We start from the raw sequence: 26271 nt of genomic DNA on the forward strand, positions 1-26271 counted from the left end.
TGTCCACTTACACTAACAAATATTTAATGACACCAATACTTATCTATTATTTTATGTTCAATATTTTATTTTATTATTGGCTTTATGCGTCGTCCGCGAGTTTCTGCGATCTTTCAGCAAGCTCCAAAAATATTCCCGTTTAATTGTTCACAGGCAACTTGCGAATAACCAAAATTGTGAAATTCCAAACTCGAATATGGCAGGGCGACTGTAGGCCTAAATATAGATGAGTAGTGTTGTCTGATTGGTCCCTGCTGTACAAACTATGGTTTGATGCTGACATTCTTCACCCCCCCCCATATAAGATATCTGAGTACACTCCAGTGTCGGCTCATGGTTTAAAGAGTTGGGTGACGGAATTGTCCCCTACTAAGGGTTTGTGCCTTGTGATGGACGATCATTCAGCCTAGGCTCTAATTGTCCTGTACACATCCTATTGTAACCAGTACGAACCTTCCCTTTCTGCAACAATATAATTAAAATGAATAAAAGGTGTTGCAGCAAAATCTTTTAGTAGCTTTTGGATTACAGACCCATAAAACGTGTATAGAATCCTCCACCTACACATCTGGTGTGTGAATGCAATCCTAACCCACCACAAAATATACCAACTTAAAATTGTAAAGCTTCTTAAATCATTTGAGGTAAAACGAAGGGAACGAATCTCAAGCTTTCCGTTGTGCGATCTGGTGAACACGGGAGGCAGCGACCGAGATCAGCTGGTCAGTGATTCTCTGTTGACTGTGTCAGTTATGGTCATCGGAAGTACAAACCATGTGGTTAGTCTAATGAGGATCGACGGAATCTCGAGATGGGGGCTCTGAAGGATTGCCATAGCATGTGAACAGATAGCTATTGTTACTTTTTTCCTATAGAATCCCAGCTCCATTACACAAGCTGCCAAATTGGAAAGAGGCTCCAGGACTGAACAATCTTATCGACTGGAGCAGGGAATTCTGGGAGACATTTCAGGGGCTGCAGAAGGTGCTACCGCGCGTGTGTGTGCGCGCGCGCCAGCCTGTACCAATTTATCCAAGCGCAGTCACCTTTTTTTGAACAGTCATCCATCGACGGGATCAGGCCACAGGTGGTGAAAGGCAATAATGACTGAACAGAGCTGGTGGCGAGACGCATTCGGCTAGAGACTCCAAAAAAAAAAGTGGTGGTGGGGGGGGGGGAGGGTAGCTAAGATACGATGATCAAAGGAGACCCTCTCCTGAAGAAATGGATAGAGGTGCTACAGCATGCATCACCCTGGAGTTAGCTGTGCATTTAGAAGATGGACAGCCAGACACTTCTGGCTCCCCCGACCGGACCTTGAACTAAGACCTTCATGGAAGGCCCACAAAGCCTAATAACAGGGCAGCCCACCACAGCCCAGTGGGTGTCGATGTGTCAGCACCTAAATATATTTCAAAGTTATACAGAGGACAGCATTCAGGAGCCAGAAAATGCGTCTGATAAACAGCGGGAACAGAGCATTTTGGACGACTTTATTTATATATTAATTTGAAAGGGCGGCGAAATTTACATAACGGTTTCATCGTTACATTGTTTTGACCTTCGCCTTTCAAAACAACATTAGATGCTAGATACCCATCAGCTTCTGTTTGTTCTATTTTCGTCGACGAGACACCTTAAGCGCTGGTCAAGCTTTAAAACCGTCCCTTTAAACTGACAAAAATTGGGACGAATCAATAACATCTTGGCGGAAAATTGAGTGCAGGTGAATGTTTATGAAACAAAGGCTGACGCGAAGCCAGGAAACGTCCGCGGTGAAAGAGGAGGCGCGAGACTTTATAGGCTAAAAATACGCTTAGTACTTTTCGGAAATGAGGCACTCATCATTTTGTTTTGATTTACTTTAATATTTCTAGCATCGTCTACAAAGTTAAACTTTTCTGTTTTGTCAATCATTCGTCAAACTTTCAAGAAGAAAGTTACTTCTGTTTTTTTTCCCCCCTAATGAACTTTGAAAAGACTTTTGACTTTTTTTTAGAAGAAGAAAGACAGTAATGAATGTGACAGTCTGAAGAGACTCCAGTACTCTGCATCATCTTTAACTTTGCTTGAATGTTTAAAAATACTTGCATCTGTGCATTGGCTCAGATTCATGTCCAGAAATTACACAGCAACATGGCCTGAGTGGTCCTTAGCATTGACTGCCACAAGAAGAGCCTGATTTCTGGTACTTCCAACACATAGTGCAATGATAACATTACTTTAGACAAAGGAAAGACTGAAAGCAGGTGAATTGTAATCCGTCTAGTCTTGTTCAAAAGGAGTAGATGGAGCAGAAGTGATAATGAGGAGCTTTCGCAGAGAGTTCGCCTGGGTCTAATCACTGTCTGATTTCAAACGTTAAGGACCAATTAAAAACGATAGGGCTCAATAAGGGATTACAACTGTAAGTGGAGATGGGTGCTTGGTACAAGAAAATCGATCATGTGTGTCTCTGTACAAGAGTTTCCAGCTGCTGAGTGTAGGGAATAAATGCATGGACTTCCAAAGGACAGGGAGCTTGACCGTCAAAGTAAATCACTGATTAATAAAAATAGAGGGGTGAGGAGGAAGGTTCACGCTGATAGAAAACAGAGGGTTACGCTTTGAATACATGTTTGAAAACACACAGATTTTATAGGGTTTTCTTTCCTAGCTAATGAATTATTCACTAGGAAAAAGTCATCAGATAGCCATTAATGTATAAGTAGACATAAATAAATATATTAATTTCCATTTGAAGGGACTCTGGATGCTACTGTTGAATCAGGGGAGAAATAAAATACGTATGTCTGATGTCGCAGGCAGAACATTACATACATCACAGTTCCTGAATATGTGCTTTAGTCTCTCAGGCATATTGTTTCAATTACCAAATATCTGACAGGAGTTAAAGCCTCATCTGATTGTTCCTGAACCGTATGAACTAAGGGTGCAGCAAATAAATGTTGTGGGTCCTTGCAAAGAGACTGAAATCCAGTCAGCCATCACCTTAAATACCTGTGACATCACCACCGCAAACGACGCCAGATGAAGAGACAGCTTAAATGTAAACATCTCAAGTTCTAATAATCGGTGTCAGACTAGGGAACTAGCGAAAGAAGCAAGGATGAATCAGAGTGATGCCTCTCTTGACTCACTAAGGAAATTGTTTTATCTTACTTTACCGAAGGGATTTACAGAAGTGTCACAAAGGATATTGTTAAATCGAGGAAAGGCTTATGTATTCAGTGTGGATGGGGAACCTTCACTGAGGGCAGGACTATGGCAAATGTAAATTATTTCTTTATACTTTGGCAAAATATAGAACTGGTCCTCATTTACATATGCGATGTTATGCAAAAACTTTAAGAAGCACTTAAACATACATTCACGATGACTATAGTTCTTATCACATTCTGCACCATAATATTCTTATACACTTATAAGACTTAAATTCAATATAATGATGAACAACAGGCCAGTTCTGATCCCACATCAGTCAGACTCATAATCTACTTTTTTTTTTATGATGTTTGGAGACAAACCAAAACGATATGCTAATATCTCGTCTCTTGTGGGTAGGGGCTTTCATCTGAGAAGCTGTATGATGCCAAACTGCATTGTAAAATTGCTAATAAAACAAGACCAGTGCTCTTGCTCTGGCTTCAGGCTAACCTAATTTATAGAGAGCTTACAGTCCATACTGACAAACCTAAAAATAGACTGGTGAAGTAGTCGATGTCTATCGCGGAAATTTAACCGTGCTTTCTAATAAACAACAACAGATATTAAGAAGCGTGTTCTCTTTGTTGCACTGGCTAATCGGTGTCTTGACTTTGAGATGTATGCGCGCTAGTGTCCGGTCCAAATCTACTCCTGCCTTTTGTCCTATGCTGCCTAGAACAGGATTCAGGTTCCTCAGAAGACTGTCCAGGATATGTGGTTAGAATAAGGATGGATCAATGAATGGATGGATGGATGGATGGATGGATACAAAAGACAGGGTTCCTCCATAATACATTTGGAATGCATTTAATAAAGCTTTAATCATACATCTTCAGATGTACTGTCCTTTAATAAATCTCTTCTTACAAATACAAATTTTTATTTTAGGTAAACCTAGATCAGATTAAACAGGTCTGATGAGTTAATATTCATTAGATTATGAATTTCATGATAATTTCAGAACAACTAATGTGCAATTAATCATGTATTCATGTATTTTGCATTGATTCTTCAGTTAATCAGACCTCACAGTCTCAATGATCATATAGCCGTTGTCCAAAGGTCGGAGTCGGGCTGCACCCATCCATCTCCCATGATTTCTTGAAGGCGGAAATCTTGGAAGTATTCCAGGCGATGACTGATGGCAAAGAAATCATACCATATTTTAATCTCTAAAGTCACACTGACTCACGGCTGATAGGTCATACTGGTTTCGATGATTTGTTGGTACAGTTTAATACTAAATTTAACATGATCGCCGGTGTCGGTGCTTCATGTTCCATCAGATATGTTTTAGGACTGTAATATGATTTGACCCCCACTAAGATAAATTAACATAATAACGAATACAATATGGTAATATTACGCAGGTGTTCTGTGGAGTCGCTGCTGTAAGATGTACATATCTGAAGATCTGCACACTTACAAGTTGGGTTTTTGACCCGCCTCGATTTCATCCCTTGGTATGGGATAAAGGGATTCATAGGTCCTTGCTTCTCCAGAACCATGGATTGCATAGGAATTCATTTTATTCACTCCTGGTGGGAAATATCTCCACGGAAGGAGAGCCTGCCCCACCCACCTATTCCCGTTTATGGAGGCGTGGAATGACAAAGGCAGCCCTTGCTTAAAAAGATAAAAAACAACGTTCATCAGGCACCTTAAGAGCAAGGTGGGATGCAGGAGCAAAGTGTTGTACTTTAACCGACCTGGAATGCATGTCCTCTCCCAGAAAGTAATAAAATTAAATGTTGTCCATGCCTGTAAAATAAGTAAATATGCAACTGATTATCATACACACCCATCATTTTATACCTACAGGTCATCTCATGTTGTAAATGATACAGAAATATATTTTTGGTACCTTTTAATTTGTTATAAGATACTTAAAGAACTGGCTTGTTAATAATGCACCAGCACTTTAAGGAAGCTGACAAACATGTAAACACTCACGGGCAAAGTTCCACCTCCAGATATTTTTCTGTGTTGCTATTCAAGAAGAAGGACTCGACAACTAAAACAAAATAAGAAAATATACAGGCAGAATAGACATTAAGAGAATCTAACTATTGATTTCAGCCCTGTTTTATATTATGCACACGCACTTATTCCTTAATTATTTTTTTGTTGAATAGTAAAGTATATTTATATGCAAATTATTCAGAAAATTAAATGCAAAATATGATATTTATAGTTCAGCAGTGGAATGATGCAAGCACACCTTCATAGTCCCAAAGTCCAGGAAATGGCTGACCAGCACCCCCTGGTGGAGATGCTGGATCATTGAAAAAGGGGGCGGACACTTCCATTAAAAGTCCACAATCTCCCGGCGAGAACTTAATGTTTACAGGGTCGTGGTTCACGGGTAAGCTGTCCCAAGTCTGATCGATGGTGAAGTTCATCTAGAGAAATATCGAGACTGACCTCGATTTTTGCATTTCATTACTTATCTCTCACGCCAGCTGGTAGGTATGATAAGCCCACATAACGCCGCAAGGTAGCTCTCAAATTCGTCAGCTAGTAGCATTTCATCCCAGTGTTAACAAAACATGGCATTTTCCATTTTGACACATTGGACAACTGTCAAAATCCCCTGCAATATTATTAACTTTACCTGGAATAAGGCCTTTTGACACTCGCGATGTTTACAATTTCAACAAATTACAGGAATATTGTGGAATGTAAAGTTTTTTTGCAACATATTCCATTAAAATTGTATTAAACATGAAAACGTGGCAAAGCACAATCATAATAAGCCATAGATATCAATTGTATGCGCATATTTTGGCAACTGAACGTTAAATGGCATGGCTTCCGTTTGTCACACCGTTTTAGTAATAATTCTACATATGATACTTACTATAAGGCAGATGGAGAGCTACAGTATGTAGTCAGAAGGAAAGACTGATGCAAATGAACTATGAAACAGTACGATCTGTTATAAAACCGTAGCATCTGATAAAACACACTGCGATAGAGCTGCCAACTTCCCACCCATAGAAATAAAACAATTAGGAGCCTTGCGTAAGTACGGAAACATATCGCCGCACCTGAGACAAAACAAACATCGTTAAGTCCAGTGAGATAGATACTAAAATATATGTAATAAAGTAATGTAATAATATAAATGAACACTGTGAAGTCACGGTATGTTCAGCAGTACTTAAGTAGCAGAGGAAGTGAAACTTCTGTTTTCCGCACGGACCCAATATGGCGACGGACCGTGTCGCTGAGTGACGTTTTGATTGGTCAGTTCCTCCACTTCGAACTACACGGCGCACGGACGAATATAGGGGTGGCACAGCTGTGTGGCCAAGTGTAAGTATAACTTCATCGTGTAATACAAAGTAAAGGAAAGGGATCACGTCTGGGCCTTTCCGGCACTCAGTTTGGTGGTTACAGACTGTTTGGAACGCTGTCATGTTTTTCAAATCGGGTACAGATTTCCCTGGAAATTGTAGCTCGCTGAGTAAATCTCGATCTGACAGTAATTAACCGGCGCTGGCTACACCTAACGACCGACAGCTGTGGTTAGTTACCGGGATCGGCGCATCGGTCCCGCCGGTGTTTTGACATGTTAAACGTCACGATAACATTCTGAATCTGCGATGACGGCTAACTAATCAAAATGATTTCAAATCACCAGAAACGCCTGTCAGACTCATTGAGCACTATGCACAGCTTTTATAGACCTGAGGTCGTTGGCTGTCCTTTATATTTGTTTATTGGTGTGATGTACACGTGAGCCTCCTGTCTGCCTTGTGAATATTTGGAATAAGTTATTCATCGGTACTGAAGTGATCATTCCTCCTTAGATCCAGATGTCAACCGACACCGAGTCCCGGCGAAGTCAAGGTGAGAAATTAAACGCTTATCGTCACTTTTCATTTGAGTCGTCCGGTGAATTTGTATTTACAGACCCAGGGAAGGCGGCCTTTCCATCTGCGTCGACGTTTTTGTATGATTAGCGATCATACAATAAATACATCTATTAAGACGCTATATGTTCGTTTTATTTTTAATGTTAAAGCCCAGACGCTCAATTCTACCGTGACTCAACATGAAGAAGATGGAGAACAATCGCAACCCAAGCCAGCCCAGGTATGTACATTATCTATATTATGTATGCGGATATGATGTAGGCCTACACAATAAATTAGGTGTTTAATTATAATGCAATGTCTTGAAGGATCAAACAGGAAAGGACAATGGATCCCCTTGGCTTACAGACAGAAGGTCAGTGTTTGTGTGTGTGTATAGACTCATACTTAGTATTTGCGTAATACTAAACAGAAGCATGTAAAACGACAGATTCCGACTTGTGATGAAGTTAACATTTCTTTTCAGCACAATGGCCCCACTCGTAGCAGAGTATGACAGACACATGAATGATATGACTGAACAGATTCGTCTCTATCAGGTACCTTTTTAAAAACTTTTCAGTTGTCATCATGAATTAAATGAAGCATTTAATGGACTTTTAACACGGGTATTGTGAATTAACAGATGGTAGCAAAGTTAATGAGCTTCAAATGGGGGGGGGGGGGCTTTTAAACTCCCCCAATGGCTTTCTCACTGTTTCTTTGTGAGGTAGGGGGGTGGGGTGGAATATAGAGTTGTGCCTAATTGGAATTTTCAAAACAGCACAAAATTTATTACAGAGTTATTTGTTTCACTCCTAAGATAATGATGTTTAACAGAGCTATTAAATTTGCATAAACCTGCATATTTTCTTCTGTTTGGGGTGGGGGGTGATAGATATCTTAATTTACTGTCACTTTTAAACCTACAGGGGCAGATGGTGGCACTGAGAATGAAGCTCGACACCGTCGTGAATGAAAATGAACGGTAGGACTTCAGTGCTGCCGTTATCCCGAGCTGCCTGCTCTTTGGATGCGGCGACGCGGATGACAGCCAGGGGGCGGCATGGTGCTGCAGTGGTTAGCACTGTGGTAACTGTTTGAGTCTCCACCGTGGCTCCATGAGTGTGGGGTTTGCCTGTTCTCCCTGTGTCATCGTGGGGTTTCCCCTGGGTACTCCGGTTCCCCCCTACAGTCCAAAAACATGCTGAGGCTGATTGGAGTTACCAGATTGCCTGTAGGTGCGCATGTCTGTGTGACTGTGCCCTGTATCGGGTTGTTGCCCCATCCTGGGTTGTCCCCTGCCTTGTGCTTGTAGCCTCCGGGACAGGCTACAGACCCTCAAGACCCTGAATAGGATAAGCAGTTTCAGGAGATGGATGGCAGCCATTTTGTGTAAATTGTTGACATGTTCAGCCTTTTCTACAAATACTGATCCTAATGTCAAGTCAAGTCAGAGGTTTTTTTTTTTTTGTCATTTCAACCATATACAGAATACACAGTGAAACGTAACATTATTCCTCTGGCACCATGGTGCAAACACAAACAGCACAAGACTACACAAGTGCAGGCAGGACAGAACTATACAGAATGCAGGGAGATCAAAGAGACAGAACACAAGATGAACACAAGAGCAACAATGCAGTGTTACAGGGCAAGACAACATACTGTACGGTCGACAAGAGCAGTGACAGTACAGTGAGTGAATACAGTCCTTTGACCGATACTATATTCCAGCAGCAGAATTGTGCAAAAAATGCAGGATAATGTAGAAGAATTATCTGTTGAATGAAGTGACCAATCAGCAGTAAAGGTCATGTGAGTTGATGTGTGTTTTTATACGAAGGCTGTATGTGGAACTGCGAGAGTCGATAGAAAAGCAGCTGCAGACTCTCCCCGTGGGTGCCGGGCTGGACGAGGACCCCCTGATGGATGAAGAAGCCATGGAGAAGCTGCAGGAACAAATCCAGCTGTCTCTGCAGGTGTGCCAGCATCGGGGCTGCGGGTCGGGTCTAAAGCCGTTACCGTAATGTGCGTGTGCTCATTGATGAGGAGCTGAGGGCCAGGAATCAAAGCATCCATCCCTATGCAAATGGGTCGTCTGCATGAGCTCATTTTGTGCTTCTCGGTTGAAATGTTAATGGCTGAAGTGAGGGAGTTAAAAAGACTGAGATAATGATGCATCCCTTGTGCTTTTTTTGGACTTTCTGCAGGAGAAGGATCACGCGCTGGAGCTCTGGCAGACAGCGGCCCAGGAACTGGACCGGCTGCAGCAGATGTATCAGAAGGTCGTGTCTGACTCTCAGCTTCATGTGGCTGAACGACAGACCATGAAGGTGTGATCCTCGGTCGCTATATGGATCCTAACAAGCAGCGAAACATTTCCGGCAGTGTTTCTCAATCCGGTCCTCTCTGCTTGTGGGTGTGCTTTCCTGTTGCATCCACAAGGGGGCGATGTTTTACAAAAAAAAGATGGAACAATTTTGACATAAAATTTAAAACGGGCATAAATTGCCAACTGTCGTTTGCACGATTCAGAAAGTCAGATGTCATTGTCTTCAGTGACATCGGCTTGGTTTAAAAAAATAATGTCCTGTATTTATGTTACAGAATGAGCTGACGCAATTCCAACAAGTTGCTCGGCAACTAAAAGAGGCCAATCAGATGCTGGAGACGGTAAGGCTTGAATGCACCAAAAGCCACCAGGTTCATGTGGAGTTTAGATTAAACACTGTGCAGGGATGTCCTGCTACTCGGTACCTTGCTGGTTATAGACTTACTGCTCACCTACGTTCAGAGAGCACATTAGATTGACGGTAATGAGCCTAAGGCAGGACGTACTTTCTGTGGTGTAATAATCCTCCAACTCCTATAATCCCTCGCTGTTCATTCTCTTTCACACGCTTAGCACACTAGCATATCCTTGCCTTTGCAAAGTCCATTTTTCCATCTTTCTCTTTTCCCTTCACTTAGAGGTGTGACACATAGGAGAGGGGTGGTGTTGAAAGAGTAATATAATATCTTTCTACTGCATTTTTAATGGGGCTGGGGTTTGTTAGTTTTCTCCACCCCCCTCCTGACTTTTCCTTGCAAAGGATTATAGGTTTTGTGCTGCTAAACTGTCACTGTCAAACACCCTCCCCACACCCCCCCTCCCTCCTTGGTCCCTGGGTCTGGTTTGCCACACACAGACCAACCAGCAGTTTCTGAAGGCTGTCACGGAGCAGAACTCAGAGGTGGAGAATCTACGCAGCCAGCTGAGGTGGGCCCCCCCTCCAAGTCCTCCACCCCTCCTTCACCAATCTACTTACCTGGCCGTGTTGTAAAATGCACATCAATGCCATTCCATGCCGCAGACATGCGAAGCAAGACCTGAGAGCAGCTACGACTAAGATGGAGGAAATGGCCAAACGCATGCAGGACGCTGAAGAGCAGGCGCAACGTCGGGTAGGCCTGCCACCGTGTCATGTGATCACCAGAGCGGCCTGCCACCGTGTCATGTGATCACCAGAGCGGCCTGCCACCGTGTCATGTGATCACCAGAGCGGCCTGCCACCGTGTCATGTGATCACCAGAGCGGCCTGCCACCTACACCGCAGGCAGCTGTGGGTCTGTTCAGTACAAACACCAGAGGTGGAAAGTTCAGGTCCAGAAAGTACAAGTCAGGAAATACCTTTCACAGTTATAAACAATAAATAAATCATAATCGACGAACAAACATTAAGCATGTACATTTACAGGAAAATGTTTCATATTCTTTTTAATAAAATATTTCTGTTAATGAATGAAAACCCTGGAAGAAAATATTTGAATGAGGGCAGTAGATGCAGCTGCTGTGTAAAATGAGGGCAGTAGATGCAGCTGCTGTGTAAAATGAGGGCAGTAGATGCAGCTGCTGTGTAAAATGAGATGGTCTCATGCTGAAGTGTGTTCAGGAAGAGGACGCCGCAGTGGCTTATGGGAAGGAGGAGGCCTCAGAGAGACGACTCCAGCAGCTGCAGGCAACCATCAGTCAGCTGGATGCCAAGTGAGTGTCCCGATGTGGAAGATGACCGGGGGGGAAGAGACTGTCGGGGGAGGGGGTCAATGACCCCCTGCGTTGCCCCCCCCCTGTCCTGGCACAGGCTGAAGGTGGCCACGCGGGAGACGGAGCAGCTGAGGCGGGAGCGGGCGGCGTGGGAGAGGCAGGTGGGCGAGCTGCAGGGGCGCAGCGCCGCCCTAGAGGACGAGAAGTACGAGGCAGTAGCCAAGGTGCGCGAGAGCGTACAGCTGGTGGAGGAGGCCTCGCTGCAGAAGGAGCAGGTGAGGGTGACCCGCCGAGCCTCAGACCCGCGCCTTTCATATGAGCGGGTGAGCATGACCCGCCGAGCCTCAGACCCGCGCCTTTCATATGAGCGGGTGAGCATGACCCGCCGAGCCTCAGACCCGCGCCTTTCATATGAGCGGGTGAGCATGACCCGCCGAGCCTCAGACCCGCGCCTTTCATATGAGCGGGTGAGCGTGACCCGCCGAGCCTCAGACCTGCACCTTTTATATGAGCGGGTGAGCGTGACCCGCCGAGCCTCAGACCCGCGCCTTTCATATGAGCGGGTGAGCGTGACCCGCCGAGCCTCAGACCAGCGCCTTTTATATGAGCGGGTCAGTGTGACCCACCGAGCCTCAGACCCGCGCCTTTTATATGAGCGGGTCAGTGTGACCACCTAGACCTTTTTATAATAAATACAGTGATAATTCCTAACAAGGTGATTCTACCAAGAAAAGCCAAATTCCTTTACATTTTAATTAACATTAGAATTTAGCATTTATCATTTTCTTGCTTGTCATGCATTTTGGACATTTTAATTAATGGTACAAATTCAAAAATTTCAGGCCTTTCTGAGAGAAAAGCAGAAGGCGGAAGAGCTGGAGAAGATGAAGGAGGCTCTGAAGAAGTTCATTCAAGATGCTGCCACTCGAACCAGAAAAGAGGCCAGTTTGTTTCGCTTACAGGACGAGGAAGAGCTTTGGGTCGTTTTTGGGCGCTGATTCTGTTGGGATCAGGGGGAGATACTGCAGCAAGAATGATTTACTTAGACAGGAGCAGCGCCTGGGGGTGCCCTCAGGTGCCAACCAAGATGGCGTCCCATGCAAATGTGGCACTTAATTTAAGTGCCTTATGCTCCAAGTCCACTTGTGTAGTCTGTTGGATTCCTTACCTTTAACATAAGTAACACATGAGCCAAAGTCTGGAAAAAATTATTGCTTTGCTGGAAGTATTCAGGGTGCCTGTTCAGTTCCTTTAGCTGCCGAATGCTGTACATATAATACCAGTCAAATGTTTGGACACGCAATGCCACATCACATGACCTGGTCACCTGACCTAAACACAGTTTGGAGGAGCTCAGCATATGTGGGACCTCCTGCAGGAGCTGGAAAAGCATCCCAGGAGGCCACCTCATGGAACTGGTGTAGAGGGGACAGCAGGGGCAGCCAGGGCCAGTCCCTGGGGCAACTGGGGTTAAGGGCCCTGCTCAAGGGCCCAATGGTGGGATCACTCTGCCGAACCAGGGATTTGAACCAACAACCTTCTGAGTCCCAACCTACAGAGCTGCCCCCCCTCCCCACAAATTAATTTAATACTTTTTTGGTCAGTGCATAATCCATATATGTTATTATATAGTCTTCATGGCTTTAATTATTCTAAAAACTCGTACAAATAAGCCTCTCTTTGGGGAGGTGTGTTCAAACATTTGACTGGTACTGTATTTGTAATGAACTGGTGGTGTAATATTTTATACCGTTAGCTAATTGATGGATTTGATCATTTTCAGGTTGAGAATGTCCGTAAGCAGTGCAATGCACAGATCCACAGGATGGTGGAGGAGCTGTCGGCCCTTCAGCTGGTGTGTTGTCCCCTCTGCGAAATGAAAAATCTCAAACTGCAATTTAGACCGAATCCTACGTATTCATACATTATGCATGGTATTAGGATGGAGGTCAGCTGCGTTAAATGTGTTCCTAGGTAATTAAGTTTTTTTTGTTTTTTTTGTAACATTGCTTGTTTTTGGTGATGTAGCGAAGCCACTGTCCTTCACTGGACAATCCCAATAGCAGGCTGGCAGTGCGTCTGATTTATAATTTTGGACCGCTGATGTATTCTGCATTAAGGAATGTGCAGACAAGCAGTCGCAGATAGAGAGAGGCTTGCGGGAGAGAGAGGCCGTGGAGGAGGAACTAGGAAAGGTGATTTCGCCGTTCGTTTGTGGGCTTGGCCGTCACCATGGAGACAGAACATATTCCTGCATATAGTAGGGGAGTAACCAAGCAGTCTACTCACAATTCAGTGTGATACATTCACAAAATATTCAACAAAATAAAGCTGAAGACAAACCAAGCCTATTTTATAATAAAGTGTTGAATACCTCATGTAATTCATTGAGTAATCATACCCATCGTAAAGTTGAAATATCGTAACACGGACCAGAGAGCATCTGTAGTTTTAATGGCTGACACTATGGTTTTAATAATTAGTAGCCAATATTTTAGTATTTTTTGTGTTCTTTAGAATGTATTTCACCACTTCAGATCTGGTGTCTGAGTATTGTGGCTATACTTTGTTAGTGTGCGGACTGATTGTTTGCGCCAAACATGGACCAACTACAACGCAGACTTTAAAATGTCGTCCCTCAGATGTACCGGGACGGAAAGGCAGGGGAACCAGAGTACAGGAAGATCGACACCCTCCACGAGAGATGCCTTGGCGCCGAGCGGCTGAAGGACGACCTGCAGATCACGCTCCAGACGATGCAGAACAAGATGAAGAAGATGGAGATGGAGTGAGTAACAGATGGGGACCTGCTCATTCACACTTGGCAGTTTGGACTTAATGCTTGATGAATACATCAGTAGGTGCTGGTATCTTCACACTAAAACATGAGGGAATCAAGCTTGCATTACGGCACATATGCACGGCTTAAAATCCAGCATTGCATTTAATGCGATATTGAGTGACATGCTGAAATGCTGTCACAAGGCTTTGTCTCCGCAGTACCGCAGTCTTAAGCTAGAGAAGCCAGATCAGTCTTTACCATATTTTAAGAACAATAACCGACTATTTTTAACAAAATACAAAAAATTAACTGGCATCCCATCCAGGATGTGCCCCAGCCTTGCACACGCTTCTGCCTGGGATACACTGCAGGGCTCAGCATGACCCTGACCAGGAAGAGTGCTTTGATGATGGATGGATGGATGCTTTAAAATATCCTCCCCCATCTTTCTCACAAATGCGACCGCAAAGCTGACAGCCTCCTGCCCAAATGGGGGACGTGCAGCTACTCATGTGCCGACATCCTTAAGCATGCAGGACCCCTGTCCCGCCCGCAGGTATCAGGAGGAGCTGTCCCGCTCCCAGGAGGAGGTGCGCAGGCTGCAGGTGGCGCTGACGGGGGCCCGGGACGACTGCGGCAGCGTGAGCGAGGAGCGGCTGCGACTGCAACAGGAGAACCAGCAGCTGCGCAGGGAGATGGAGGAGCTGCGCAAGACCTCGGTGCAGGCCCAGAGGAAGGCCAAGCAGCAGGTGGGTCCCCGTGGGGGGGCGGTGTGGGGGAGCCCGAGGCCTCACGCCACGCAGATACACCCAGAGAGGGCCGGAGTCACCGCCTCCTGCCATTCTGCCTCCGCTGCAGGTGTCGGCCATGCACCACGAGTTCTCCGTGAAGGAGCAGGGGCTAGAGGTCAGGGTGCGCGAGCTGGAGGAGAGCGGCCGCAACTCCTGCGTCGACCTCAATCGCCTGCTGGTGGCGCAGCAGAGGACCAGCAAGCGCTGGAAGGAGGAGGCGCGAAAGCTGACCGAGGCCTTCGAGCACAAAGTGGGAAGCTTGAGGTACGCCACGTCTTTTCATACATATGTGATGTGGACATTTTTGGGGATTATTTACATACATGCATGAGTGTCCAAGCTTGTTTATAACATGGTGAATGTTTGATTAGGCTGCAAAAGTCTTAGGCAGTCTAAGAAAATGATGTTCAAATGATGATCATGTTGGTGTAAAACCATATTATGTCTGTCAGTGTGTCAGCTTCGGCATTCCAAAACCTCTCCTAAGGTCAAAGGTCACCCCAGTAACCATCCAACAAACCCATGAACCCTTGAACGGCCAATCAGTACTTTATTGACTTTTTAAAACCAAATAAATACATTTCACTACCAGATCACTAAATGTAACAAACACACGGAACGGCTGAGGAGAGGTTTGGGAACTGAAGCGGTGTTCGTCTAGCCATCCAAGTATCAGAACGGAGGAAATTCCTGTTAGTTTTCGTAGTTACTTTTTCATTATTTTTCATATCTTCTCATGTTAAATTGTCTTTATTTGAGCACATATACCTTTACTGCTCATATAAGTTTAAAACATTTCCTTTTGCACAGTGCTGTATGTGCAGGAGTGAAGTGTTAACCCATTCAGGGGAGGCATGACCACACGGGACCTTGGTGCTTTTAAAACATAAATCCTGTTTCTTCAAACTACTTCTTGACCTGAGGTCTCCCTGTCAAAAACCAGAGGGTTTGTAACACGGTGTAATGTACCGTGGAGTAACTCGACCTTGCTGAATGTCTTGGCACATTGACTGCAGAGCTGAGCTGGTGCGACAGAAGCAGCATTCGCAGGACCTGGAGGTCCAGCTGGAAGGTGATCGTGAAAAGATGGCGGAGGTAAAGTATCGCCGGATGACAAACCCATATCCATTCCTCAGCCAGCCCTCGTTAGGACGTCAGCTATATGTATGTTACATCATGAGATCTGATTAACTATGAAAGTAATCAAGGCCAAGTACAAATAGATGATTAACTGCACAGATTTTGAAGTACTTGGAAGGATTTTTGAAGTACGAGTCATGTAATACAAAATGTGATGTATACATTTTCTACATTTGTTGAGGAACATTGAACTCTATCCCAGTAAGAATATGCTTTATCAGTCTATACATCTTCTAACCACGTACCAGTTCATGAGGGTTCCTGTAGTCCCCCTCAGGTCTGATGCCGGGAAAGACCTCAAAGAGGAGACAGGACACAGACACACATGGTCACACACCATTTCACTTAAACGCATGTCTACACTACAGGAGGAAACCCATCAAAAGACATCAGGGACTACATGTGCTGAATATGTGCATTGACTACAGCCAGACGCATCACGAGTCTGGAAGCCCCAAAAGAATCCGAATGAGCCCTGAATGATTTGTTTAGCTCAAATGCTTTAACAACCATACTCTGCTTGAGAGCCCACAGATAGTTTACGTCTCTGGGATAAACCCCGGATGTCTTAAAATCCCAGCCACGCCCCTAACTACAGATTTCTTTACATGTATCTGCTGTCATTACAGTATGAAAGACAAATGGCAGAGTATCAAGAGAAGATCAACAGACTCCAAAGGCGTCTGACTCACGCCGAGCAAAAGGCATCAACAGTATCACAGCAGGTACTGCGACCCTCTGAGTAGGGTGGTAGTGCTGGTGTTAGCAGGTCATTTATCCTGCTATATGAAGTTAATCCGGTTTAGTTTATCGTTGATTCACCCAGCTTGGCCTAGCATTCATTGCGTATTTGACTGGGATACTTAATATGAAGGTGAAAGTGATTGTCACTGTTGACATTGTTGAAATGTGTCCTCTCCATTTAACCCATATGTGACATAGCAATGGACAGCTATTATTTAGCACCCAGGGAGCAGTGCTGGTCAGGGATTTAAACCAGCAACCTTTCAATCACAAGCATGCATCCCTAACTGTTAGGCCACCACTGCCCCACATTTTATTTATATAATGCAGATTTTGCAGTTTCTCCATCAAGAGAGTGACAGGTCTGTGTATTGGTCAACAAAGAGGAGAATTAAGAAGAATAATTAGAGGACTGAAAACTTTATTATCATGAACAGTAAGGATCAAACAAGGAGAACTTCAGAGATTACTGACTGCAACTAAAAGATTCTGAACCAGAATTCTTTTCTCCCCATCCAGCTCAGCATTGTCGCATCGCAAAGAAGAAAAGCAGCCTCTTTAATTGATCTAGAAACGGGATAAAATGTGCCAAGTTCCAGGGACCATCTCTGTGATCCATGAAATGTTATTTTTTACTGTAATATTTGTAATAAAAAAATCCACTCAGTGCTTGACTGACTCACATTGTTAAAATCACCAGTGTGCAAATTTTTATTTTTCACTCCTTTCTCAATACAATTTCCTGATTTTTGTATGTACTGTGTATGTACACTTGGCAATCAAACTTCTCCATCACCAGTCAATCTGACTAATAAATATAATGACATAAGATGTGCAGAGTTCTAGTGCCACCGGCCTTTGAATGAAATAATGCCTAATACAGAAATCGGCCCTGAACACCCTGAGATGTTAAGTCTTCACTCCATGGACACCTGAACATTGTCTGGTTTACTTTGCTGCTGTTGGTCGTACTTTCTTGCTGCATAAATCAAAACAAAGAAAGTGGAGGTTCATTACAATTAATCATTATTAAATCTCATCTATAAGAACACGAATACATACGTTCGTTAAAAATGCGTGTTTTGTACAGTATGAAGGACAGTAACAGTTGGAGATAATCGCGTCTCTGTAAACACTGAAATTACTGTTGGTTTAATAGTTATATTCAGTTGGAACGAGTGCAATAAAATTGCAATGATGATAAATGCACTATAAGTCTGCTAACACGTGTGTCATAATCGTCATGTAGAAGCCGAATCCGCCAGCCTACTCACCAATGGAGTACATTTCTAACTGCTGGCGTAAGCGCACTTTCTGCAGGCTGTCGTAGAAGTTGGGCTCCGGTGTGGAACCCACGGTTGGGGGCAAAGTGAAAATCCGCATTATCTTCCTCTTGTTTCTGCAAAACACGAGCGAGGCAGATACAGGAGGTGACTTGACTCGACCACCACCCCACCTCCTATGTCTAATAAATACCTCACTGACTTTTAAAAACGAACTTAATTAATCGAGCTCAACGTGAAATTTAATAAATACATGGAATGGTTGGGGTGCCCCTGAGTAGACGTTTGGGAACTGAACGGCCAGTGCAAAACGAAAATGCAGCCAAGAACCAAATGAACGCTCCGGTACTCACTTTCTGGCGTACATCAGCAAACCAATGCTAACCAGGATCACTAAGAGATACACATTAGTTGCTTCGTTCCAGGCTTCGTGCACCGAATAATCGATCGTTTCGTCGTCAGCCATCACGCCGTAGCCTCCCATCGCTACACTACGACGTTTAATATGTCGAATATGGAATTACAAGTGTGTGTGTAAACAAAAGCAAATTCTGTTCCGGATTGACAAAGAGCAGCGACAATTAAAGAGTGTAAGCGGTGAGCGAAAAGTGACGTGAAAAATCGTTACTGCCCCCTAAAGGAGAGGAGGCAAACAACGCAATTTTATGGTCCATATTAATAATGGAAATAGACAAATAGTACTCCGAAAGAGAATGTGGCTTAATGCAAGGTTTTAAACAAGAACTCCGCATTAGATTCTCTCTTGGGTGATATTAGGTTGTTTGGCATTTCTGTTCTGAATTTCTATATAGCGTCTGTATATACAGTATAGCCCTGATTTCCACACACCTCCCTCGCCCCTGGTTACTGGTCACTGCGTGCTTCATCTAGCAGTACTGCGGATATACACAAATCAGAGAATTTCACCTTAAACGTACGTAGCCCTGATGCAGATTACATATAAAAGGAATTATATAATCTAAAACATAAAGCTGACTATAATTACATCTTAATTTAAAGGGCTTGGTCTCTGCAGAGACCTGCGCAAAACTGGACGATTGCTCACTGTTGTGCGACGACATGCTGAGATAGTGAGATACATAACCCTAAGCCTACTTACACGTTATAATCTCAGAGCCTAGCTTTTTTCACAATTCCACAATTTGTGAATAACACTTGTATTTATTCCACATATCGGCACTTCTAAAAGAGTTGTGTTTCTTTGGGCAACAGACCAGACGTAAATCTTGACATTGCGGGGTTTGGTAATTAATTAAACCTACTTTCAATGTACATTTGGAAATACAGTCATATCTGTAAATAAACGAATAACCTCTCTACCTCTATTCATAATATGATTATTTTTCATTGCTGTTTTTGTCACAATACAGAATATAACTCAGTAATTCCTTGTCTTGTTCAATTAAGGAAACTTATCAAGTACTCGTCATATATAGTTTGACCGCATCCCCGTTGCTAGGTAACCGTAAACATGCGGGTTTGTTTCACTTTGTTGCCATACTGGACTACTGGTGTTCTGTCTCTTAACTGGTTGCATCTTCTGACAATTATACTATTATAATTAATAGATATAACGTATAGGTGTCGTGGAATAAACTCTTATGTCCTGTAAGTATGAAGTCACGAGGATCCACGTAGAAGTATTATTGAAACAGTTGACATATGCAGTAACGTGTCGTTGGATAATATAGTTAAAATTAACTAAAATATTTAATCCACAAACAATATAAATAAAACACGTAAGGCACAGTGCCGGGTAACTCGTTAAATATTCATTTAGTTTTCACTGTAAACCAGCTGTCTAGAGTGCCGTCTGTGTAATGAGCTGTACGTTTACTTGTACTTATTTAACTTATTTTCTACATCTGCTAGACCTGTATTCTACCATATACTTGATTATTTCAGTTTTTATTTATGACTCGCTTATCTATTTTTAATTACCGAAAGTGGCTGGCGTGAACTAAAACGTGCTGTTAACTTGTCGTATCCAATGACAGTTTGTGGGGTTGAGCGTGATATATGGCTGCAGTACCTCCCCAGCGTAAATGAAGCGGAGTTTACTCACTTCCCGCTGGTAGTCAGCTATCCTGACTCCTGCCACTTTGCTGCATATCTATTGCAAGCTGTTTATCCGATGACTATAGTAGATGGATTAATTGATTAATGAGGAAACTTTCTTACAGTAGCAGAATTAGCTTACTATAAGCAGAGTCAAGTTCCTTGCTGAAGCTACTGTTAAATGCCTTTAAAATTACCAGGGTTGCCAACTCATCTGGGTAACTCACCTATTCAGACTCTCACGCTCACGTAATAAATCTTATGGCAAATCTACATGATTTCATTACAAACCTAAACGTATCTACATTAATACCATTGGGTTTGCAAACCCTACAAACTATTCACAAACTGTTACATACTTGTAAATTTGTGTGCAGACTTATTTCAAAATCTCGCACCTGCCAGCTGACCGAAGTTGGTAACCCTGACTTATGTAAATAGGTAGCTAAATGCATTTTTTTATTTGTATCATTATCAAAATGTTCAGTGGCACCATGGAGCGACAGCAGGGGCTGCCACTTCTGCCGGGTCGGGTTGATCCCGACCTGCTTCTAGCTAGGCTAATTTCCGTAGCACCTCCGCGGCCCTATCGCAACCCAGAGGCCCTCGTCTTCCCCGGCACCACCAAGGCCTTGGAGCGCAGGAGAGCGAGAGAGAATCCGGTTGAGCTGGAGATGCTGGTGTGTACCTGCAAGCCTTTGTCCGGCTCCAAACTCGTTTTCGTGCTTTTGGGGGCTCATTCCCGCAGTGCTTAAGTGTAACGCGTGGTTTGTTTCAGCCTGTTCTAAGGAAACACCAGGAGCGTAAGAAGCTAACAAGCTCAAATGATACAGAAGTGGGAACGCATTCCGCATCCACAGAAAGGTCATCGCCCTCAGTGCACCTTCCCAGACTCTCAGGACTAGAGACTCAGAAGCCGGTTAGCCATTGTGTCACCGTCACCAAGTCACCCGCCTGTCCTGTAGGCAGCCCATGAGTTATGTTGACTTATGTTACTATGGTTTCCAGGGTCAACTGTCCCAAAGTAAGAGCTACTCCCCATCTCCTCCCAAAAAGCTTCGGCCCCATGCAGACACCTCAGCTTCGCCACTGTACCACTCGCCGTCTCCTCCTCACTCCCACCCGCTGCAGTTCAGATCAGTGAAGGAGGTGATCCGTGCAAAAATTGATGAACCCCTTGACATCATTCAGACCATCCGCAACAACCCTCATCTGGGAGTCCTCTACTTAGTTCCAGCTGTACCAAAGTCCTCCATCGATTATGACCCGTACAACCTCAAGTAAGGTCAATTTTGAAATGATTCATTCCAAATTTACCATAGGATTTTTCATTATGCGTCGTGTGTTTTTTTTTTTTGTGATTGATTCCATTGAGTTGAAATACTAGGTTCATGTGCCCATTCAGCAATCTTTTGTGTGTAAAGCGTGTCAGCTATCATATCAATCACTGCCTTTTGGACAGGGTTGTGGAATATGTCAAAAAGAAGAGTCCAGACTTCTTCACCATCAGCCCAGCAGGCGTGACGAGCTGGAATAAGGGGGAAGATGCGTTTGTGCCGCTGAATCGGTGGGAATACGAATGGCGCTGCTACCAGAAGCTGTTGCGCATACCCACCTTCTCTCTCTTCGGCAAGTGGAAGACTTTCCGGGTGTGGAGGACCAATGTACGCTCCAAGAACATGAAGAAGCACAGGTCCTCGCTACAGAAGCACCTCTTCATCGCCAACGAGGTCAGCGTAGTTATTGGCTAACAAATGTCCACTGGGCTCTGGGAATCTTTGCAGTCATAAAGGGGAATCTTATTCAGCATTAAAAAAAATTAAATCATGCAGATTCGAATCACCGATCCATGGGAGGGGGACAATGCAGGGGAACCCCCTGGATGAGATATCAGTTCACATACAGTATGTACATTTAAACATGCATTAAAAATTAAGATAAGCTGTATGACATGGGACAGACATACATATTCCACACATCAAATATAGAGCCAGGATTCTCACCTGCTACCCTGGAGCGACTGTGCTTTGCTGAATGGAAATCAATCATTAATATTTTATAAAACCCAACTTAGATAAGAAGCTTTTCAGAAGAGCAATATACTGACCAGTGAGCATCTTCCATCACTGTCCCCAGTCACTGCGTCCTGCACTCATTGACATTTGGGAGATGTGTTACCGCATTAGTGCCATGAGTCTATGCTGCTTCGAGAAGGATCACATTTATACCCTGGAGGAGTTCCAGGGTGCCCAGTACAAACAGCTGAAGGAGGTATGGCTTCAATCTGTGGAACCGTACGTGTATTTTATATAATATCTGATTTTAAGTTTAGGGAAAAAAACAAAAAAATCTGTTGAAATTGAGATTGAGGTCAGTTTGGTGCTCTGTGCTTTTTGCAGGTATCTTCTCGCCTGCAGGAATTCAGGGAGCTGGTGAAGGAGGTGACCAAGACCGCATGCTGCACTGCGCTGCTGGAGGCCGGATACATGCCCAGTAATTACCTGGGCGGCTCCCAGGCTGCAGGTGCGGAGAGTCCACAGCACTGGGAGCAAATTGCCTCAACTTTCAGGCCACCATTCTCAAGCTGGGGCAGAGGAGGGAGGCTGATTGTTATTGTAAGACAAGAAAACCTGCAATTTACTGTTGGCTATACAACTCCTCTGTGCCTCTTAACTGCAGGGGAGCAAGTTCTGGCCGGACAGACGATGTCTAAGATGGAGATTCTTTCGGAGAAGTCACTAGATATTCCTTGTTTTCATCAGGTCATGAAGAGATCCCACTGCAAACGTCTCACATGGTTTGTTTTCACATCATTTCTTTAAATGGGGCCATATATTTATAATACCCTTGTATCCACCTTTCAGAGGAGAGCTTTGTGGTCTTACCCTCGCTTGAAGTAATGTTCATACTGTTGATGGTGACCAATTGTTCAGCTTTATCAGACTTGTGGACTACCTAATTCTGGACACCTTGTACACACTGGTGGTGAATTCTGTGACCTCGTTGCTGAGCTTCCTGAAGGAGCACATTGACAATACTCCCTCTGAGGATGTGATCCAGAGCTGGTGTCTCTCTGAACCTGAAGAGGACACCAAGAAGGTAGTAACATTTTTGGCGATGCAGTCGTGCTAAGCAGGTTTATTCTAATTTAACTCATTAACCGTATTACAGTATTATCTTTGTTGGGAAACAATGTACTACAAACATTCATTTGAAAGGATCAATTGTTACTTGTGTTTTAGAGCAAATACCCAACCTCAGTGATAAAACTTGTTCAGATTAGGAATTATACTTCAGCATGTTTTAGCATTTACGGTTAATTATTTGAAAAACCATTTAATTTGCTTTGCAATGCAACTTAATTTGTATGCTATCTGAATTTAAGGCTGCATATTTGGATGAAGTATTTTGTCTCTTCATTTCTCAGTTACTGTGTTAAATACCTCTCACTTTTTACTGATGACTACAGGGCAGTGTCGTGGACAATGTGGCCTCACCTCCACCAATGTTCACATCAGAGGTGCTGCTGGAGACCCAGTGTTTGTCCTTCAAGCCTTCCCTAGAAGACTTCCTGGTTAGTAGAGGTGATCTGCAGTTGTAGTGTTTGTGTAAGGGCTGCCTAGTATAGACTCTGATGTACGACTTTGGCGTGGATGGCAGGAGATCGTTGGGGAGATCATTACGCGTTTTCAGGAGACAGTGCTCTCAGTGGATACCCTGCTCTTCGACTCCCACTTTGATGCCTTCACAGAGTCATTACGGAGTAGCAAGGTAGACGTGTGCTTGTGCTGCCATTTTCATGCAGTTGTTTCATTAGTCTATTGCGTATTGAGTGTTACTTCAGGATGCTGTGATTTTAGAATCACCTCACTGTGACCATGATGTTACAGGAGGTGGATGAGATATCCGAGGACAGCCACAATTTGGAGATGATGTTCAGGGACGAGAACCTTCTTCAAACTCTCATCGAGAATATAAAGGTGACCATTAGAACTGTGAGAATTGTTGCTACAATGAGCTTATATTCAAATGAATGTTAGTGCAAGGCCTCGTCATCAAAGATATTGTCATTGTATACTGTAGCGTAGTATTTTATGGTATAGTTGCAATAACTAACCATAATCTTAATTACTCATGATTTAGTCCCCGGGTTAAAAATGTCCAACTTATGGACGACTTGTACTCATGAACAGACAAAAAGTCTGTGAAATACGTTGATTCATAATAAACACACGTGCTACTTCGTGAAGCCTGCGAAAAAAAACTGCATGACTTCAGCAGTTCGTCTCTCTAGCTACAATACAGTACTGTATGTACTTTTATTATTACTGTATATAATTCGATAATTATCATTATTATTATCATCATTATTATTATTATCATTATTATTATTATTATTATTATTATTATCATTATTATTATCATTATTATGTATTGTATTGTTTTGCTACCTACAAATTTTACTTAAAGACAGACTTACAGAACGGATCTCGTTTGTAAGCTGGGGACTTTGGATGACGACTGGTAATGACTTTGGATGACGACTGGTAATGACTTTGGATGACGACTGGTAATGACTTTGGATGACTGCTCGGCTCAGTTGGCCGTCATCCAGGTTGATAAATTTGCGCTGTTGTCTGCAGGATGCTGATTGTATGCATCTCTGTATTCCCACGTCTTACCAGCAAGCTCTGCAGTTTGCCTTCAGTGCTGCAAACGTGTACGCTCACACCTTGGAGCGATTCCGCCTCTTCTTCAAGGACAACATGGGTTTGGACCTAGACTTTCTCAAGATGCAAGACCATGGTATTACCACCGATTTTGTGGGGGTTTTTTCCCCCCAAATATGTATGAAAATACATAAATGGAAAAAGATATTTAACGTTTCCATCCATTAAGCATTTGCTTATGTGCCTATAATTCCTTTAAGTTTCTAAATAGTTCTGTTATACTTCCTAATATGTTACTGGCACAGGAGTAGAATTCTTCAGGGATAATCTAGAGATGTACCACAAGCAGCACACGGAAGCTCTAGCCATTAAACAGAAGACATATCTGGGACTCCTCCTTGTGCATACCACCCAATTCCGGGCAAAGCTGATTCCGTCTCCCCTGCATTGCTTACAGGTAAGATGCTTTAATCACAAAGACAGATGGCATCTGATGCATTATTGCATTATAATACTGTAGCTTAAGAGTGAGATTTCTTTAATTCCGCGAACCATTTAGGATGGCTTGCATAAACAGCAGTCACAGGCTGCTTCAGAGTTCAGAGTCTTCAAGCAACAGACAGGATGGCACTTTTGTGGTGTGTCAAGATTCAGAGAACAGAAAAGAGGAATTTATTCCTTTGTAGCTGCAAATAGTTTTGGAAATAGAAATGGTTTTAGTCTCTGGTGGGTTGTATGCATATTTAAGATGTACAGTTTTCACACATCTGCCCCGTCTCAAGTCACACACTTCAATGCCAACCATTATAGTTTTGGGGGTGTTTCTTACAGTATGTCTATGTACACATTGAGAAATATATTTTTAAAAAATTAGTACCCTTACAAGAGCAAGATGTCATAATACATTTACAGTACAAGCATTACTGGATGGACATTGTTCAGACAAAATTGCCCCCACTGCATCTTTGAGTATCCGTATGAGTATGAATATATGCAGGAAATTTTAGCTTGTAGCATGATAAGCTTGTATCACTGTGTAAGTCCATCTCCTTTTTTTTCCAGGCCATCAACGACATGTTACCCATTTTGGCAAAGAATAAGATGGACGCCATCATGGCTGAGCTCCAGGGCGCACAGTTTAAGTTGGAATTTCTGCCCACATCAACTGCTGAATTTGTCGAATCCTTGACATTCCTAGATGAGATTCAAGAGAGGGTGAGCTTAGAGGATCGCCGTCACCTCTGTTTATTCTTTGAGTTACAGATGTTCAGTGTTGAAATTTTAATGTGCCGTTTCCCGCCATTAGATCGACATGCTGGATGCAGAGGCAGAGACAATTTGCCAGATGTACACACTGATTGAGCAGTACTCTGTGCCAACTCCGCCTGAAGACCTTGCTATGTACTCTACCTTGAAACCTTCCATCACCAGCGTGCGTAATGCCGTGGATAAGGCTGATGGCGAGAGAGACATGAACATTGAGAAGTTCTGTCAGCATCTGCAGTGTGACAGTGATGACCTTAACAGAGAGGTCAGGAGGCTCAAGCAGCAGGCTCAGGTGATTTATATCCACCGTAAAACATGCTTCTATGCAGAACTGTATATGCCAATCCTATCTTATCGTTTTGGCTTGTGGGAGTTTTACATACACAAAAATGTTCTGAGGGCAGAACAAAAAATGATTGGTT

The 26271-nt window shown here is 43.4% G+C and overlaps 4 protein-coding genes across 8 annotated transcripts in view; 2 read left to right on the plus strand and 2 right to left on the minus strand.

The window, feature by feature from the left end:
- Positions 1-3998: 3998 nt before the first annotated feature.
- Positions 3999-6417, minus strand: c25h4orf33 (chromosome 25 C4orf33 homolog). 3 transcript variants are annotated; one of them, XM_023812544.2, is made up of 6 exons: positions 6258-6417; positions 5429-5609; positions 5161-5221; positions 4917-4968; positions 4634-4833; positions 3999-4345 (listed from the first exon to the last, which is right to left on the minus strand). In XM_023812544.2, the coding sequence occupies exons 1-6, from the start codon at positions 6273-6275 to the stop codon at positions 4249-4251; spliced, it is 609 nt and encodes a 202-aa protein (XP_023668312.1). In that variant the 5' UTR covers positions 6276-6417; the 3' UTR covers positions 3999-4248. The 3 variants fall into 3 exon arrangements, with proteins under 3 accessions (XP_023668312.1, XP_023668314.1, XP_023668313.1); XM_023812546.2 differs by having other exon boundaries at positions 5429-5631; positions 6068-6393; XM_023812545.2 differs by having other exon boundaries at positions 6068-6392.
- On the plus strand, positions 6398-17220 carry sclt1 (sodium channel and clathrin linker 1). 3 transcript variants are annotated; one of them, XM_072707104.1, is made up of 22 exons: positions 6398-6525; positions 7023-7062; positions 7238-7308; positions 7397-7443; positions 7555-7627; positions 8000-8055; positions 8914-9049; positions 9281-9403; positions 9678-9743; positions 10259-10329; positions 10424-10514; positions 11003-11094; positions 11192-11369; positions 11937-12035; positions 12878-12949; positions 13215-13289; positions 13737-13882; positions 14433-14625; positions 14735-14931; positions 15684-15762; positions 16437-16532; positions 17071-17220. In XM_072707104.1, the coding sequence occupies exons 2-22, from the start codon at positions 7029-7031 to the stop codon at positions 17131-17133; spliced, it is 2058 nt and encodes a 685-aa protein (XP_072563205.1). In that variant the 5' UTR covers positions 6398-6525; positions 7023-7028; the 3' UTR covers positions 17134-17220. The 3 variants fall into 3 exon arrangements, with proteins under 3 accessions (XP_072563205.1, XP_072563206.1, XP_072563207.1); XM_072707105.1 differs by lacking the exon at positions 6398-6525 and adding an exon at positions 6541-6737; XM_072707106.1 differs by lacking the exon at positions 6398-6525 and adding an exon at positions 6545-6643.
- Positions 16956-18418, minus strand: smim19 (small integral membrane protein 19). The gene is made up of 3 exons (XM_023812547.2): positions 18188-18418; positions 17826-17950; positions 16956-17530 (listed from the first exon to the last, which is right to left on the minus strand). The coding sequence occupies exons 1-3, from the start codon at positions 18316-18318 to the stop codon at positions 17469-17471; spliced, it is 318 nt and encodes a 105-aa protein (XP_023668315.1). The 5' UTR covers positions 18319-18418; the 3' UTR covers positions 16956-17468.
- A 946-nt stretch (positions 18419-19364) lies between these two features.
- Positions 19365-26271, plus strand: part of dnah6 (dynein, axonemal, heavy chain 6) — a 67878-nt gene continuing 60971 nt past the window's right edge. The window contains exons 1-16 of the mRNA XM_023812438.2: positions 19365-19463; positions 20401-20593; positions 20692-20832; positions 20922-21193; positions 21376-21643; positions 22050-22184; positions 22313-22436; positions 22593-22710; positions 22847-23012; positions 23383-23487; positions 23574-23684; positions 23804-23893; positions 24599-24719; positions 24889-25040; positions 25646-25798; positions 25890-26141. Of these exons, the coding sequence (XP_023668206.2) occupies positions 20408-20593; positions 20692-20832; positions 20922-21193; positions 21376-21643; positions 22050-22184; positions 22313-22436; positions 22593-22710; positions 22847-23012; positions 23383-23487; positions 23574-23684; positions 23804-23893; positions 24599-24719; positions 24889-25040; positions 25646-25798; positions 25890-26141 (2394 nt within the window). The 5' untranslated portion in view covers positions 19365-19463; positions 20401-20407. The remainder of the gene's footprint in view (positions 19464-20400; positions 20594-20691; positions 20833-20921; positions 21194-21375; positions 21644-22049; positions 22185-22312; positions 22437-22592; positions 22711-22846; positions 23013-23382; positions 23488-23573; positions 23685-23803; positions 23894-24598; positions 24720-24888; positions 25041-25645; positions 25799-25889; positions 26142-26271) is intronic.

Source organism: Paramormyrops kingsleyae, chromosome 25 (assembly GCF_048594095.1).
Source record: "Paramormyrops kingsleyae isolate MSU_618 chromosome 25, PKINGS_0.4, whole genome shotgun sequence".
NCBI classification, from domain to species: domain Eukaryota; kingdom Metazoa; phylum Chordata; class Actinopteri; order Osteoglossiformes; family Mormyridae; genus Paramormyrops; species Paramormyrops kingsleyae.